General features: G+C 42.2%; 1 protein-coding gene across 1 annotated transcript in view; it reads left to right on the top strand.

Moving 5' to 3' along the window:
• adamts17 (ADAM metallopeptidase with thrombospondin type 1 motif, 17) overlaps positions 1-17935 on the top strand; it is a 151127-nt gene that overhangs the window by 329 nt on the left and 132863 nt on the right. The window contains 1 exon segment of the mRNA XM_034127319.1: positions 117-484. Within this exon segment, the coding sequence (XP_033983210.1) occupies positions 117-484 (368 nt within the window).

Here is a 17935-nt window from a genome sequence, read left to right as displayed (position 1 = left end):
GGCTGAACGTGGCTCAGTCACGGAGCATGAGAGCACGGTTCAGTCAGTTCACAGAGGCAGGACAGGCTGTGTATGGCCGCTGTTTGATGGAAACTAACGCCCCCCCTCTTCCACAGCCCAGACTGAGCTGGAGACGGATGAGGTGGTCCCCCGGCTGCTGTCCGGGCAGGAGGCGCACCTGTCCTCCCGACACACCGTCCGCTCCCTGCGGCGCCGCGGCCAGCGCTCCCTGCACGGCCAGGGCGGAGGATCCTCTGACCCGGATCACATCATCCTGTCACTGCCCGCTTTCGGAAGGAGCCTCTATTTAAATCTGACGCGGGACAGCGCGTTTCTCTCCCGGGACTTTGTGGTGGAGGAGCGGCTGAGCGGGGAGCAGAGCCCGGCAGTGAGCAGCCTGTCCCGGGAGCAGCTCTGCTTCTACTCCGGCTCCATCATCAACCACACCGACTCCCTGGCGTCCCTCAGCACCTGTGGAGGCCTGGTAAACTCTTCTTCTCTTTTTGGACCTGTTGATAGCTTTCATGTCATTCAGAAATCACAGCAGCTCCACATTGTAGAGAATGTATTAAATGATTACATTAAAGGAGACATGTCATGGCCATTTCCACTGATCATAATTCCATTGTTGAGGTCTACTAGAATAGATTTATATTGTGCAATTTACCGCGGTGAAGTTAGTTTTAGGTTGGATATTCGACGGACATTCGCGGACCAGCCAGCAGCGTCAGTTTCCCCTGCTGCTGGCTTACGACGGGGAGATCTTCTGCGCGAAACGAGGCTTTCACTTAGGGACCATCAACAAATGACTTTTCAATTACACAAGAAAAATGTTCTTTTTAATAAATCGACAGCTTCTCGATCGTGTGAATGTGAAGCAAATTCACTCTAGAGCATACATTTATTGAACACACCTCTTTTTATTGCATTTTAATACTTTAAATATTTTATATTAATATTTTCATTGAAAAATTAGCTTATGTCTTCAATACCTTCCAGGTCATGTGACCTAATCACTCAAAATCAATGCTGGGTCAAAGAACTACACTTGCTGCATAGGACACACCTCTTGTTATTCCATTTTAATACTCTAAATATTTTATATTAATATTTTTGATGGAAAAATTAGCTTATTTCTTCAATACCTTCCAGGTCATGTGACCTAATCACTCAAAATCAATGCTGTCTCAAAGAACTACACTGGCTGCATAGGACACACCTCTTGTTATTCCATTTTAATACTTTAAATATTTTATATTAATATTTTTGATGGAAAAATTAGCTTATTTCTTCAATACCTTCCAGGTCATGTGACCTAATCACTCAAAATCAGTGCTGGGTCAAAGAACTACACTGGCTGCATAGGACACACCTCTTTTTATTCCATTTTAATTCTCTAAATATTTTTATATTAATATTTTGATGGAAAAATGAGCATATTGCTTCAATACCTTCCAGGTCATGTGACCTAATCACTCAAAATCAGTGCTGTGTCAAAGAACTACACTTGCTGCATAGGACACACCTCTTTTTATTGCAAATTAGCTTATTAGCTTAGCTTAGCTTATTTCTTCAATATCTAATGACTCAAAATCACTTTCTGAATTGAATACTAGTCTGTACACAATAGAAACAGCTCTTTATATTGGATAATATTATTGTTGACTGTATGCTTTTTAATATGGACAATGAATCTGTGCTTTTTAATATGGACAATGAATCTGTGCATATCACCACCCTATCTGGTCTGACCTCTTCAACCCACTGTAATCCTATTATTACAGCAAGCATTTCTGCTGTATACACTGATAATTGATCAGACGCTCTTTTTGAGATAGATATTTTGAAGTCTGGGATGTATATACCAACTCCAACACACTCTTCTTTGTTCTTAGAACCATCTGTGTACATTTGTAGGTAATTGTAGTACTTTTAGTTCAGATACATACTTGTTTTAATTCCCACTTCATTTATTTGCCACTATTTTTTCCTTTCTACATTACTGAGTGTGACATTCGGTCACATGACAGAGAAGCTATTGAAAAAATAAACAGAATTTTCCATGCAAAAATGTATTAATATTAACCCTTGTATAGTGTTTCATTATTTATCTAAAGAAAAATGATATGATACATTATTTGTTCAAACTCACACTCAATGGCGTTGGCTAATTTTCTGTGAAGAACATATATCAGAACACATTTTCAATGACCACCCACTGTACACCCCCCCCTACACATTTTTATTAGATACAGGATGTTCGGGGCTAACACAAGTGTGAAAATTGTGTGTGTGTGTGTGTGTCTTATCACAACTGATCAAGATGGCCAAATGATTCTCTGCTCAGAGGGCCTTGCAAATGATTTTGGAAGAGAGAGAACCATTTGATGATGATGTAGAGGAAGAGGAAGGTGTTTCAGAATGTGAGGATCACATTTCTGAGAATTCTGAGTCTGACAGTGACTTTGAAGAACAGGATTAGATTGAGCATCAGCTAGTTACAAAAAAAAGACGAGCCACAGGACCAGCCGGTCAGCGGGCAAAACAACAAGTACTTTAATTCATTAATCAAGGTTCAAGGTTTTTATTTGTCATACGAACATAGCTACAGAGTAGTTATGACGATGAAAATCTTAGCTCACAGGCTTCTCCAACAGTGCAACACAATAACACAGAAAAACAGAAAAATATAGCGCAAGTAAATAGTAAATACAAAAAGAAAAATAGTTTAAGAAAGTGAAATAGTGCAATAAGAGTCTATATGCAAGTTATTGGAATGAGAGAAATTAGAGAAATAGATAAATAATTACTAAGTAGCAGATGAATGTTATGGATGTTGTTTCAACAGTTCAGGTGTTTAACAGATGTTGTTTCAGCAGTTCAGTTGTTTAACAGTCTTATGGCCTGTGGGATGAAACTGTCCCTGAGTCTGGTGGTTTTAGTCCTGATGCTGCGGTACCCGCCTGCCAGACGGCAGCAGACAGAACAGTTTGTGGCTGGGGTGATGGGGGTCTTTGATAATCCTGAGGACTTTCTTCCTGAGCCGCTGGGAGTAAAGGTCCTCCATGGATGGCAGCTCCGTCCTGGTGATGTTCTGTGCAGTTTTCACCCCCCTCTGTAAAGCCTTACGATTGAGGACGGTGCAGCTGCCGTACCAGGCCGTGAAGCAGCCAGTCAGGATGCTCTCTATGGTGCACCTGTAGAAGGTCAGGATCCTCTCTATGGTGCACCTGTAGAAGGTCAGGATCCTCTCTATGGTGCACCTGTAGAAGGTCAGGATCCTCTCTATGGTGCACCTGTAGAAGGTCAGGATGCTCTCTATGGTGCACCTGTAGAAGGTCAGGATCCTCTCTATGGTGCACCTGTAGAAGGTCAGGATCCTCTCTATGGTGCACCTGTAGAAGGTCAGGATCCTCTCTATGGTGCACCTGTAGAAGTTGCAGAGTATCCTGGAGTCCATGTTGAACCTCCTCAGCCTGCGGAGGAAGAAGAGCCGCTGTCGAGCTTTTTTGGTGATGGTGGTAGTGTGAAGAGTCATGTCAGGTCCTCAGTGATGTGGACCCCAAGGAACCTGAAGCTGCTGACTCTCTCCACCATAGTCCCATTGATGGCGATGGGGGCGTGACCCTCTCTCTGCTGCTTCATGTAGTCCACAATCAGCTCTTTGGTTTTGCTGACGTTGAGATGGAGGTTGTTATCCTGGCAGCAAGTGTAGTTATTTGACCCAGCACTGATTTTGAGTGATTAGGTCACATGACCTGGAAGGTATTGAAGAAATAAGCACATTTTTCCATCAAAAATATTAATATAAAATATTTAAAGTATTAAAATGCAATAAAAAGAGGTGTGTCCTATGCAGCCAGTGTAGTTATTTGATCCAGCACTGATTTTGAGTCATTATGTCACACTACCTAGCAGTTATTGAAGAAATAAGCTAATCTTTCCATCAAAATATTAATATAAAATATTTAAAGTATTAAAATGCAATAAAAAGAGGTGTGTCCTAAGCAGCCAGTGTAGTTCTTTGAGCCAGCATTGATTTTGAGTGATTAGGTCACATGGCCTGGAAGGTATTGAAGCAATAAGCTAATTTTTCCATCAAAAATATTAATATAAAATATTTAAAGTATTAAAATGGAATAAAAAGAGGTGTGTCCTATGCAGCAAGTGTAGTTCTTTGATCCAGCACTGATTTTGAGTCATTATGTCACACTACCTAGCAGTTATTGAAGAAATATGCAAATGTTTCCATCAAAAATATTAATAAAACGTATTTAAAGTATTAAAATGCAATAAAAAGAGGTGTGTTCAATAAATGTATGCTCTAGAGCAGTGGTTCTCAACTGGTCAGGCCTCGGGACCCACTTTTTACTTGGACAATACATCGCGACCCAACATTTTGAACCACTCAAATCTATTCAACAAAAAATCGTGCTGTAATATACGCTTTTGAGCATACAATATTAATAAAAGTGAATTACAGTGCATATATCCCTTATATCCCTTCACAGAACTAAAGTATGCTTTTAAAAAAGGTTTAATGAGATGATGGAATCAAAGCTGAACTATATAAAAAGGCACACATGCTGAAAACCCGACCCCAGAAGGGGGGTCTGGAGGGATTCTCCCCCAGGAGATTTTTAGAAATACTAACATAAACTACGCATTCTGGTACACTCTGAGAAGAAAATAAATAAATCTATTACTACCCGACATATTAATAATATTTTATGCCATTGTTTGTTTTTCACTTTGTTCTGACATCTTGCTGCGAGAAGAGCAAAGAGGAGAGAGTCTGTGTGATTTACTTTAAATTGTGGTAAGGGTAGATAGCTCCCATTGTTCTGTGACCTGTCAATCATCAAACCGGGGGTCATATTTCATTATGTGTTCATTTTTATCTGAAGTTGTACCCATGGATGTATAAAGAAGAGTTCTACCCAAAGTTATTCTCCGTGGGGACTTCCGGCAACAATCTTGATTCTGATTGGCCAGAAGACTCGAAAAAACATCAGCAAAGATATTTTATTGAGAAGATGATCGTGACAGAAGTTTTCAAAACCGTTTATGGTCTCCGGTACTTCCAGTCAAACGCCGACTGCATGCACAGCGTTAGAAAATCGGGCCTTCAACATAAAAGTTTGACTTTTTCCCCAAAAAAAAAAAAAAAAATAATTCCAATTTTTTTTTTCAACTTTATTTTCTTCACTCACACATCCGCGACCCACTCGAAACGGGTCCGCGACCCACCAGTTGAGAACCACTGCTCTAGAGTGAATTTGCTTCACATTCACACGATCGAGAAGCTGTCGATTTTAAAAAGAACATTTTTCTTGTGTAATTGTAAAAGTCATTTGTTGATGGTCCCTAAGTGAAAGCCTCGTTTCGCGGAGAAGATCACCCCGTTAAACTGACGCTGCTGGCGGGTCTGGGAAACTGACGCTGCTGGCGGGTCCGCGAATGTCCGTCGAATATCCAACCTAAAACTAACTTCACCGCGGTGTGCAATTTTCCAAACTCACATTGGTTTCTCATACAGCATCTCTGTAAACTACGTGTATTCACTGAATTTCACTCTCTGCCTTTAACGGCTCGTTGGAGCTCCAATAGCTCCAGCCCCCACCCTCCCTGTGAGCACAGTGTGCTCTGATTGGTCGGGACGTTGTGAATCGCGCTGAGCTCCGTGGAGGTGTTGTTTCCTTGTTTAGCATTCACAGCGAAACACAGCCAAACTCATCCTGAGCACACACAAACTTACAGCCGAAGTAAAAACAATAAGTGTGGCTTGATATTGAGTAACGGAGCGTCCACACAGCAGCGTTAAAAAAATCTTCCAATGCTTCTGCCCATTCACTTTGAATGGGGTGACATCACTTTGCCTCACTTTTCGCCGAACTGCATTGTGGGCAACAGAGCGGAGATTTTCAGGATTTTCAGGATTCAAAAGTTGAGCAATGTTCAACTTCTGAAGCTGAGGTGGAAGCGTCAGCCAATCAAATCCCGTTTATGCAAATCTGACAGTTCAAGCGCTAGCCAATCAAACCGCGTGTAAGCTGGGAAAGACATATATCAGAACACATTTTCAATGACCACCCACTGTACACCCCCCCCTACACATTTATATTAGATACAGGATGTTCGGGGCTAACACAAGTGTGAAAATTGTGTGTGTGTGTGTGTCTTATCACAACTGATCAAGATGGCCAAATGATTCTCTGCTCAGAGGGCCTTGCAAATGATTTTGGAAGAGAGAGAACCATTTGATGATGATGTAGAGGAAGAGGAAGGTGTTTCAGAATGTGAGGATCACATTTCTGAGAATTCTGAGTCTGACAGTGACTTTGAAGAACAGGATTAGATTGAGCATCGGCTAGTTACAAAAAAAAGATGAGCCACAGGACCAGCCGGTCAGCGGGCAAAACAACAAGTACTTTAATTCATTAATCAAGGTTCAAGGTTTTTATTTGTCATACGAACATAGCTACAGAGTAGTTATGACGATGAAAATCTTAGCTCACAGGCTTCTCCAACAGTGCAACACAATAACACAGAAAAACAGAAAAATATAGCGCAAGTAAATAGTAAATACAAAAAGAAAAATAGTTTAAAAAAGTGAAATAGTGCAATAAGAGTCTATATGCAAGTTATTGGAATGATATATTAGAGAAATAGATAAATAATTACTAAGTAGCAGATGAATGTTATGGATGTTGTTTCAACAGTTCAGGTGTTTAACAGATGTTGTTTCAGCAGTTCAGTTGTTTAACAGTCTTATGGCCTGTGGGATGAAACTGTCCCTGAGTCTGGTGGTTTTAGTCCTGATGCTGTGGTACCGCCTGCCAGACGGCAGCAGACAGAACAGTTTGTGGCTGGGGTGATGGGGGTCTTTGATAATCCTGAGGACTTTCTTCCTGAGCCGCTGGGAGTAAAGGTCCTCCATGGATGGCAGCTCCGTCCTGGTGATGTTCTGTGCAGTTTTCACCCCCCTCTGTAAAGCCTTACGGTTGAGGGCGGTGCAGCTGCCGTACCAGGCCGTGATGCAGCCAGTCAGGATGCTCTCTATGGTGCACCTGTAGAAGGTCAGGATCCTCTCTATGGTGCACCTGTAGAAGGTCAGGATCCTCTCTATGGTGCACCTGTAGAAGGTCAGGATCCTCTCTATGGTGCACCTGTAGAAGTTGCAGAGTATCCTGGAGTCCATGTTGAACCTCCTCAGCCTGCGGAGGAAGAAGAGCCGCTGTCGAGCTTTTTTGGTGATGGTGGTAGTGTGAAGAGTCATGTCAGGTCCTCAGTGATGTGGACCCCAAGGAACCTGAAGCTGCTGACTCTCTCCACCATAGTCCCATTGATGGCGATGGGGGCGTGACCCTCTCTCTGCTGCTTCATGTAGTCCACAATCAGATCTTTGGTTTTGCTGACGTTGAGATGGAGGTTGTTATCCTGGCAGCCAGGTGTAGTTCTTTGACCCAGCACTGATTTTGAGTGATTAGGTCACATGACCTGGAAGGTATTGAAGCAATAAGCAAATTTTCCCATCCAAATATTAATATAAAAATATTTAAAGTATTAAAATGCAATAAAAAGAGGTGTGTCCTATGCAGCAAGTGTAGTTATTTGATCCAGCACTGATTTTGAGTCATTATGTCACACTACCTAGCAGTTATTGAAGAAATAAGGTAATTTTTCCATCAAAATATTAATATAAAATATTTAAAGTATTAAAATGCAATAAAAAGAGGTGTGTCCTATGCAGCCAGTGTAGTTCTTTGAGCCAGCATTGATTTTGAGTGATTAGGTCACATGGCCTGGAAGGTATTGAAGCAATAAGCACATTTTTCCATCAAAAATATTAATATAAAATATTTAAAGTATTAAAATGGAATAAAAATAGGTGTGTCCTATGCAGCAAGTGTAGTTCTTTGATCCAGCACTGATTTTGAGTCATTATGTCACACTACCTAGCAGTTATTGAAGAAATATGCAAATGTTTCCATCAAAAATATTAATAAAACGTATTTAAAGTATTAAAATGCAATAAAAAGAGGTGTGTTCAATAAATGTATGCTCTAGAGCAGGGGTTTTCAAAGTGTGGGAAGGTGAGCCTCCCCTCAGAGAACATATGAACAGCCGCGCCCCCCCCTCCCAATTATTATTGCTATTATTATTATTATTATTATTGTTGTTATTACATTGCATTTCAAAGAGGTCCAGTAAGAGAACATGTCATTAAATGCTCTGTTTTCGCTGTCTACCTTCCGCCATTTGAAATTATTCCGACTGTTTCTCTCCTCTTGTCTCGTCTCTGTGAGTGTTTGAATCTATTGTGCTGACTCACTGACTGCACCGATTTGATTGGCTGAGTAGCGTCACCTCCTTAAAACATTAAACAATCACTTTTTAAAACCTTTTTATCTTTATGTTTTAAACATATTGTATAAAACTCCTCCACTACTTGGACTATTCCTTGCACCCCTCTAGAATAAGCCCGAATGTTCTCAACCATATTGCATCAGTAATAACGTGCACTTGTTGACTTGTTATAACAAGATCGCAAGGACACTGGTAGCGATCGTACAATTGAGTGTTGTTCAGTTTGTGTGTTGTGGAACATGCGTGTCCGTGCATGAAAATATACCACACACCCAATTACAATAGCATGTTCAATTCACTACCCTGGAAGTTAATAAAGTTGTTAAAGTTGGAACAGCCTGTGGACAGCCGTTCTTCCTTGCATGTCAGTCGCCGACACCTTCTTACAGAGGACAGGCACATCTAGCTGCAGCACGACCCGTATATTTTCGCACGCCGTGTTCTCAACACATATCTTTTAAACATTTTTAACATTTTCAACATCGTGGATACATCCTTATATGCTCCCGGCAACACACTGAACGTCAACTTTATCTCCTTATTACACTCACCCCTACTTTAGTGGGAACAATGAGTCTGCGTCTTTGATGCACACAGGAATAAACGCAGATCATCCTCTGGCTGCAGCCTTGACCGGCACTTCCTTTGATCAGAGTCAATGCGGAAAACCCGCACTCACACAGGTAGGTGGAGGTGAAGGGAGTGAGCACTTTAACAGCCTTTTTGGCGAGGTGGGGGAACTCGGTCTCCACAGACAGGCAAAAGTGTGCAAATGTCACTTTACTCGTCTTTTTCTCGTTATTATTTTTTCTCACGCTGCGCCTCCCCTGAAGCTCTCTGGCGCCCCCCAGGGGAGGCGCGCCTCACACTTTGAAAACCGCTGCTCTAGAGTGAATTTGCTTCACATTCACACGATCGAGAAGCTGTCGATTTTAAAAAGAACATTTTTCTTGTGTAATTGTAAAAGTCATTTGTTGATGGTCCCTAAGTGAAAGCCTCGTTTCGCGGAGAAGATCTCCCCGTTAAACTGACGCTGCTGGCGGGTCCGGGAAACTGACGCTGCTGGCGGGTCCGCGAATGTCCGTCGAATATCCAACCTAAAACTAACTTCACCGCGGTGTGCAATTTTCCAAACTCACATTGGTTTCTCATACAGCATCTCTGTAAACTACGTGTATTCACTGAATTTCACTCTCTGCCTTTAACGGCTCGTTGGAGCTCCAATAGCTCCAGCCCCCACCCTCCCTGTGTGCACAGTGTGCTCTGATTGGTCGGGACGTTGTGAATCGCGCTGAGCTCCGTGGAGGTGTCGTTTCCTTGTTTAGCATTCACAGCGAAACACAGCCAAACTCATCCTGAGCACACACAAACTTACAGCCGAAGTAAAAACAATAAGTGTGGCTTGATATTGAGTAACGGAGCGTCCACACAGCAGCGTTAAAAAAATCTTCCAATGCTTCTGCCCATTCACTTTGAATGGGGTGACGTCACTTTGCCTCACTTTTTGCCGAACTGCATTGTGGGCAACAGAGCGGAGATTTTCAGGATTTTCAGGATTCAAAAGTTGAGCAATGTTCAACTTCTGAAGCTGAGGTGGAAGCGTCAGCCAATCAAATCCCGTTTATGCAAATCTGACAGTTCAAGCGCTAGCCAATCAAACCGCGTGTAAGCTGGGAGAGACATACCGCAGGTCATTTCCTCATATTCCAAAAAATGGAGGAGAAATTAGCGGTAGGGAATCACCCGGTGCTTTATGACCAGTCCCTATTTACCTACCGGGATACAAACCGGAGGAGCCAGGCATGGAGGGAGGTGGCAGAGACAGTGGTAGGTTTTCGCCTGTTTGGGGAGTTTATATCCAGTTTACTTCGGGCTTTTTTGCTTTGTATGGCGGGGGCGGGAGATTCATGTGATTGGTTGTTGGTCGCGTTGGTCCCCAAGCTTCAGATACGCCCACCTCCAAGATTTTTTTAACGCTGCTGTGTGGACGCTCCGTAAGAAAAAGGTTGATAAACGCTGTGAGAATGGGTCTGCAGAGAGCATTTTGCCGCGATCCCAACTGTCTGTTATCAGCCTGCAGCCAGGGAGGAGAAATCAGCAGAGCTGCCTGCACTGTTGCCCCTTTCACACCAACGCGTTTTCAGCGCCGGCTCGGAGCTAGAGCCTGAAAAGTACCGTTTTTTCCTGTTCACACCGCAGCGGCATAATGACTCTTAGCTCCGGAATCCAGTTCTTTTCCAGCTCCAAAAAATTGTCGGTCTAGAAGCAAGACTCCGGAGCTAAGAGGCGGCGTCGCTTTCGCCTCTCTTACGTCGAGGCGTGCAGGAAACTAAACCCACCTCCCCTGAACATGGGTCGACTGAAGAGTCTCGTCATGCCTGCCTACAAGCAGTAGCGCTGAGCAAAGTGACTAGAAGGCAACCACAGACTTACAAAAAAAAAACACACTTTATAAAGTCAGGCAACACTAACCAGGCTTCGTGTGATTCTGTTTATTTGTACCTTACTTTGACCATCCGTTCGCTGTTATTGATCATTGTGGAGAGCAGGCAGACGTTTTGTTTGTTATTATAGCAGCTATCGGATGGAATCAATACATGGGCTGCACAGGTTGTCATGTCCGACTATCACAAGTAGAATCATAATGAAAAATACGCCGGTAAAATGTGCCTGTAGAAAACGGCTTAGCAAGTAGTCAGTTTAGCTTCGGTTGCTATGCTAACATCACCCATGTTATACCAGAGAAACTTTCATAACAGCGTTGTGATGCCAAACAGCGTCAATTCAGACTGACACACATTCACTTAAGGGGAACTGGGGATATGTATCAGCTGCTTGTGTGACAGTCAGACAGTGAATACTTTAGAGCCGTGTGAGCTAACCCGGAGCTAACGGGAGAATAAACTCCCGTGGACGAGCAGCACTGCAGCAGTCGGTAAATGCCGCTGAAACACATTAATAAACAATGAACCACGTCACTCTGGAGAAAAGTATAAGGTTGGAGAAGTCGTTATTTAATTTAATCTGGCTTCGTATGATTAAAAGCAACACGATCATCGACCCGACGCAGTTCCCCGCTGACGGTGACGTCATGACGCAGCAGCGGCAGCACCATCCCGGCTCTGAGTGGTGTGAACAAAGCGGGAGCAGAAAAGGGAAACCGGAGCTGAACCAGAAAAGCTCTAGCTCGGAGCTAGAAAGGGAAAAGCGCTGGTGTGAAAGCCGCGTGTGTGTGTGAGGAAGTCCGTGGATTGGTCAATTTGGACCAATCAGCGGGGGCTTAACGTAACGGCTCCGCGGACGTAACGTAACGGCTCCACAGATTGGTCCATTTCGTTCCGGGTACAGGGTTACATCACCCCGTCCCGGAAGAATCAAATGGACAATGACGTATCTCCAACGAGGCGTTTTGGGGAGGTATTTTCTGTGTTAGAGTTTTACTCGCTACAGGGTGTACTTTGAGGGTTTTGACTCTGCACACCGTTTACATGCATAAAAACCTTCATAACACACAAGGGGACGGGTAATAACCGGAAAAGCATGACATGTGTCCTTTAAGGCAGGCTGGTTGACAGTAGCTCAACTCCCCTGAAGCAGGGCTGCCAACCTTTGAGTTCAGCTTGGAGTGAGGTTTTTTTTTGGTGAACCGAAAAATGAAACGTTCATGTGTACAGTGTTACAAATGTATTGAACATGTACAAACTAGGGTTTCCCATTAATGTACCGGGCGCTACAGTGGAATACACACATACACAGTGTACCCGCGACTCTTACAATGAAGAATCGATAATCAGCTCACAGCATATAAAATGGCATATAGGTGTAAGCAGAGGTAAAGTGATATTTTAGGGGGGTCCGGGGGCATGCTCCCCCGGGAAGATTTTCATTAAAATATTGAAGTTAAAAGGTGCACTTTGAGAGCAAATGAAGAGATCTATGGATACATCTCCCAACACCCATATGAAACAGAACTGTAAACAGATTTACTTTTTCTTTATGGATATTTTACAAATCACTCCCCTTTCAAACTGTATTCTTGTTTTACTGTCATATAGTATTTCATAACTGTTTTTCATTTATTCTCATAAATGGTGACCAAACCGTTTGAGACCCACTGAGATAACTAGACTGAAGTGAACTATCTAAACACTCAGAGAGTCCCTTACCTCACTGAGCTGTAGTTATCTCTCTCAGTCTGACAGGACAGAGCTCTCCCTCTCCTTGTTTTAGAAACAGCTTCTAATATCCGTTAGCGCAGCTAGCTAACCAGATGCTAACAACAACAATGCAAATAGTGAGTTTGGTAGAAATATACTGTATAATAGTAAAGTTATTGAAGATGATGCCATATTTATTGAAGATTTGACATTATAAATATTCCCCAATATTATTCAAAAGCATATTCTTCAAAACTCTCTGCTGCAGTATGACCACCAGGAGACTATTGATGTGTGTGGTGAGTTTGGTAGTAATAAGCTGTATAATAGTGATTGAATATTATTGTATTCTCTTTTTTCGGAGTTGCACTTTGCAGATGGTCCCTGAGCACTCGTTTCTACTCCGGCTGCGAATAGAGACGCCGTTGTCCAGCTCGGACGACGGCGCGTATTGGCTTTTTTTTATGAAAATGTGATTGTAGTTCGTTGTCAACCTTACCACGGTACTTAGGAGACGTCATTTGTGTCTGAATAACGTTTTGTTCATGAGTTATTGATCCGTGAAATCCGAATCTCCCAATATCGTTCCAACTTTACTGAACTAAGCCAGTTGACCGTCTCATTTTGTAGACCGCTCGGTTTGCTGTTCCTTCACTTTATTTTTATATACATTTATTTTTGGACGAAAACTTGGCGTGAGGAAAGGCATGTGTGGAGTGAGTGCGTGAGATATGGGTTAATTGCGTGACTCTCACGCTCAATGCGTGAGGGTTGGCAGCCCTGCCTGAAGCCCCTTTAGCATCAGGTTAAGGCTATGAAGGTAATCTGTTGGACCTGCTGACCTGCAGGGGGTCAGTCAGTTCAAAGTCACACTTTGCAGTCAAACACTGTACAAACTAACGAAACTGCATTTTAAATGTGGGGATGCCAGCTTCCAAAGATAAATCTGTCAGAATGAAAATTGCGGAACTGTTTCTAAAATTATTCAAAATACATGTACAGTGTGGATGGAATGGACCAGCGTTCAAAACATGAAGTCACTCAAGTTTCACTTACTAGCTTTTATGGAGCACTGACAGCCTCACATCAGTAGATGGAAGATGAGCAAACTGTCTTCCGATGAAGAAAAATAAAAACTAGTACGTTTATGAAAAGGTTGTCAAACTGGTTTTATAAACATTTCAAATTGATTGCGATACAGTGAAATACGAAGATCCCTCCAGACTTAAAGCTACTTGGGATGGATAAAATGGGCAAAATGTATTTAGGGAGGTCAAACCCTCTAAATGACAGCACAGGCTAGCCAAAGATCTCAAACAGAAGGTTTAACCTCCGTCAGGACTCTCTATCGGCCAGTCTGCTGTCCTGTAGCACTTTTCTTTAACCTTCCTTTGGATGAAGGTTAAAGAAAAGTATACATTTCCCCAACTGTGAGCAATAGAGTTCCACATTATCTGAGGCCTTTGGATAATGTTCTCTGTGCAGGTAGGGGTTCAGGCTCAGCCCTGGACTCTGCAGAAACAGGCCTGAAGTGTGCTCCTTTATTTCCTCCATATATCCTCAGTGACAGTTTAAGCATTCAGCAGCTGGACAATGAATGAGCAGATCATTGTCCAGCTTACAAGACACGTGGAGGTTTATATGGGGGGGGAAACGCTGGCAGCTGCAGCGTACAGTATGAACGCAGGGCTGCACAATTCCTGGGATATTCGATTTGGAAACTAATGGGAATTAAGTGGAAATAATGGGAGTAAATAGAAATATAGGCGTTATTTACTGAGGCTGTATTTACCATCTCATATAAAGATATAAACAAACGTTACCACAAATAATTGTAAACCCTTCTAATATAAATGAAATAAAGTGTTAGTTAAACTTGAATTTAATGAGTTGTGTCATTAACATTGTATTGGACTTTCATTAAACAACAACAATAAGCATACAGTTCTTTTCTCAGACAGTGCACATAGTTGCAATTAAAAATAATTGTTCATTCTTTCAACCAAACATGCCAGAACACCAAGTTTAGCTTTTTGGTATTTCCCCAAAAAAAGTTAGATATATGGTATGACATTTAAATTATGCAAAATTCCTCAGATTCCAAACATCTTCTGACCAATTGTTCAAAGGCAACTTTGGTCCTATTTTGGTTGTTTGGTCAACCATTCCCATCAGTAACAATAACACTCACTAAAAGAACCCACACAAAATAGAGTGATCCTCAGGGCATTTAGTGACAGCAATTCCAGTACATATTTTTTCCAAAAGTGAGCACATTATTTCCTTTTCATTATACCACTCTGATGAATCCCATTTGAATCATGTGTTTACTGTCAAATATCAGTTTGAATAAAACAGTATTGTATGGGCTAAACCCACAGATATAATTGCATTACTAAAAGTGAGTCGAACAAAGCTAAGCTAAAGGTGGCTGATCTTTAACGTGATGATGTTTACTAGTCCCATTTAGCCACTTTCTTTGTAACTGCAATTCTTTCAACACGTAAAGCTTAAGTCATTCATCAGTGGGTATAACTGATGTATTTTTTATGTCGTAGAACAAAACGTGATAACCTCTTCAGCTTGTGTTAACCACAGACCTTATTTTAGGAATCTAACCAAAAACACGTAAAAAAAAAAGCATTGACGTTGAGATGAGGGAAACCCTGAAGTGCTAAAATGCTGACTCATTCCTGCACTACTCCATTGTGATAAAAGCATTACAGTGTTTCCCACAGATCTGAAATATACTTGGGGGGGGTGGTGGTAAGGTTAGGTGACGTGCAACAACAACATTAACATGAACCTTTCTGTTGGTCGCTTGTGAGCAGACCCTTCACGCGATGGCAGAGCGAACAGGTACAGCCAGGGCCGGACCGAGACAATAAGTCAGGCCGGAAATTATACACCCAGCCAGGCAACTACCAGTTTTTTTTTGTGCCATTTTGCTGGATTTATTTGTCAATATTTACAGTGTTGCTGCCCATAGTGATAGCCCTATAGTTTAAAGGGGACCTATCATGCAAAATGCACTTTTGTACGTCTTTTATACATGAATATGTGTCCCCGGTGTTCCAGGGAACTCACCAAGTGTCAGAAAACACAACCCTCTCTATTTTCCTCCATACCCAAATCTCTAAAAAAGGGGCTGCAACGGATCTGATAAAAACTGATCCAGATTTGAACACTGTCCTGACGTCAGGACAGTGGCGCTACGGCTATTGGGCCAACTCCACCAATCAGGAGGAGACAGCCACGGCCATTGCCGTTCGAAAGCGCTGGAGACGCTGTAGTACATATGCCAGGCCAGTAGATGGTGCTGTTCTCACAGAATCTGCCCAGAGCTAAAACAGAGCTAAAAAATGTCAAATTGAGCAAAATGAGGCATGATCTGTTTGGTATTTTGAAAAAAAAAAAGTATAAATATGCCTTATATAGGTATGGTCCTATACTATATTATTCAAATATAGCATGATAGGTCCACTTTAAATCTACTACCCACAAATAAATATATGGACATGGGTTACTATTTAAATAAAATTGTACATGTATTTAGGAACCTGTCCATGTGATTTTAAGTGGGGGTGGACCTCAAATCCTCTAGGGGGGTCCGGGGGATTTTGGAGTTAAATGCATCAATCTGGTGCATTTTGAGGGGGAAATAAAGAGACTAGATCTATGGGGACAGAACACCCATATGAAACAGAACTGTACACATTTCAATAATCATAAAATCATGGCCATAATAAAAAATGTTTTTGGTGCATTTATAGTTGTGAGTGTGTCTGGGCTCCTGAATCAGCCTCACCTGTCTCCCTCCTCTCCCCCCTGCTCCTCTCCCCCCTCTCCCTCCTCTCCCCCTGCTCCTCTCCCCACTCTCCCTCCTCTCCCCCCTGCTCCTTTTTGAGGCAGCAGCAAAGACTAGTTTTAGCTCTCAACAAGTTTTAAAAGTGTATCTTACCATTTTTCACCTAGTTAACTTTTTATTTTTTATTCATGCATATTTGACTAATCACTCCCCCCTCAAATAGAAATATGTGTTTACATAAATGGTGACCAAACCGTTTGAGACCCACTGAGAACTTAGACTAAGTTAACTATCTAAACACTCAGAGAGTCCTTTACCTCACCTGAGCTGAGGTTATCCCGAGCTTGAATGACACACAGAGACCAATCGAGGGCTTTGATTTATGATCTGTATGACAGTGGCCATGTCGGCAGGCCACATCATGTAGACAGCTAGTCACCCTGTGTGAGGCAGACCCACATTTGCGCAGCGTTCACAATACATAACAACAACAAAAAACTTAAAAAAAAACTAAAAACTAAATGGATCGCGAAATATACTTGGGCGGCCGTTAATATAAATAAGTAAAGTCTATGTGTGGGAAACCCTGCATTATGATTTTAATGTAAAACACACACACACACACACACACACACACACACACACACACACACACACACACACACACACACACACACACACACACACACACACACACACACATATACACACACACACACACACACACACACACACACACACACACACACACACACACACACACACACACACACACACACACACACACACACACACACAGTTAATATGTCATGGTCGCAGAGTGTCAGTTAAATCAGCAGCTTGACCCAGGTGGGGCTCAGGTTCATGTGTGTGTTGAGTATTCTCATATTTGTAACAGTGCAGGAGTTGAATGGCAGTGGACAAATTGGAATGTCTTAGTGCCTCCAGCAGCTGTGAGTGCAGCGGAGGGTCTGACACTCCTTAATGTAGCCCAGCAGTCTAGGAATTAATTACAGCATGTCGGTAAAGTAATACCAAAGATATGTTTGAAATCATTTATAAACTATTTTGCTATTACGCCTCAACTAAAGATTATTTTCATTACATTTTCATTTGTTAATCACAGTGGCGAGCCGTGACTTTTCTACCTAGGCCCTCTGACCCCCCCTTCCCTCGAAAAAAAGAAGAGTTATTACGTCACAGCGGAATATCAAAACAACGGCCCGGGGTGCAAAACGCATTAATGACAGCGACCCTCTACCACACAAAACAACACAATTTATATAAACACATATCATGACAGGGCACCCACAGCCAAGTAACAATTAAAAATGAATAAGTCAGCACGGCGGCCCACATTGAAAATCACTTAGGCCTACCTTTGATGATCAAATCACCTAAACACAAAGTCCATCCTCCTGTCCTTTTGTATGAAGAACTTGATGGCGTCGTCATGCAGCTGATCCTTTGCTTTTAAAGCAATCAGCAATTCCTTCTCGATCAAAATTAAGGCCAATTATTGTCACAGGTATTGTCAGGATGATGCATGAGAGGGTGTACACTTGTTTCATGCTTTCACTCAGTCCTTTTTTGAGGAGAA

The sequence above is a fragment of the Trematomus bernacchii genome, unplaced genomic scaffold (genome assembly GCF_902827165.1).
Source record: "Trematomus bernacchii unplaced genomic scaffold, fTreBer1.1, whole genome shotgun sequence".
Lineage (NCBI taxonomy): Eukaryota > Metazoa > Chordata > Actinopteri > Perciformes > Nototheniidae > Trematomus > Trematomus bernacchii.
The sequence above is the reverse complement of the archived record's forward strand: the minus strand, read 5'-3'. Positions and strand labels throughout refer to the sequence as shown.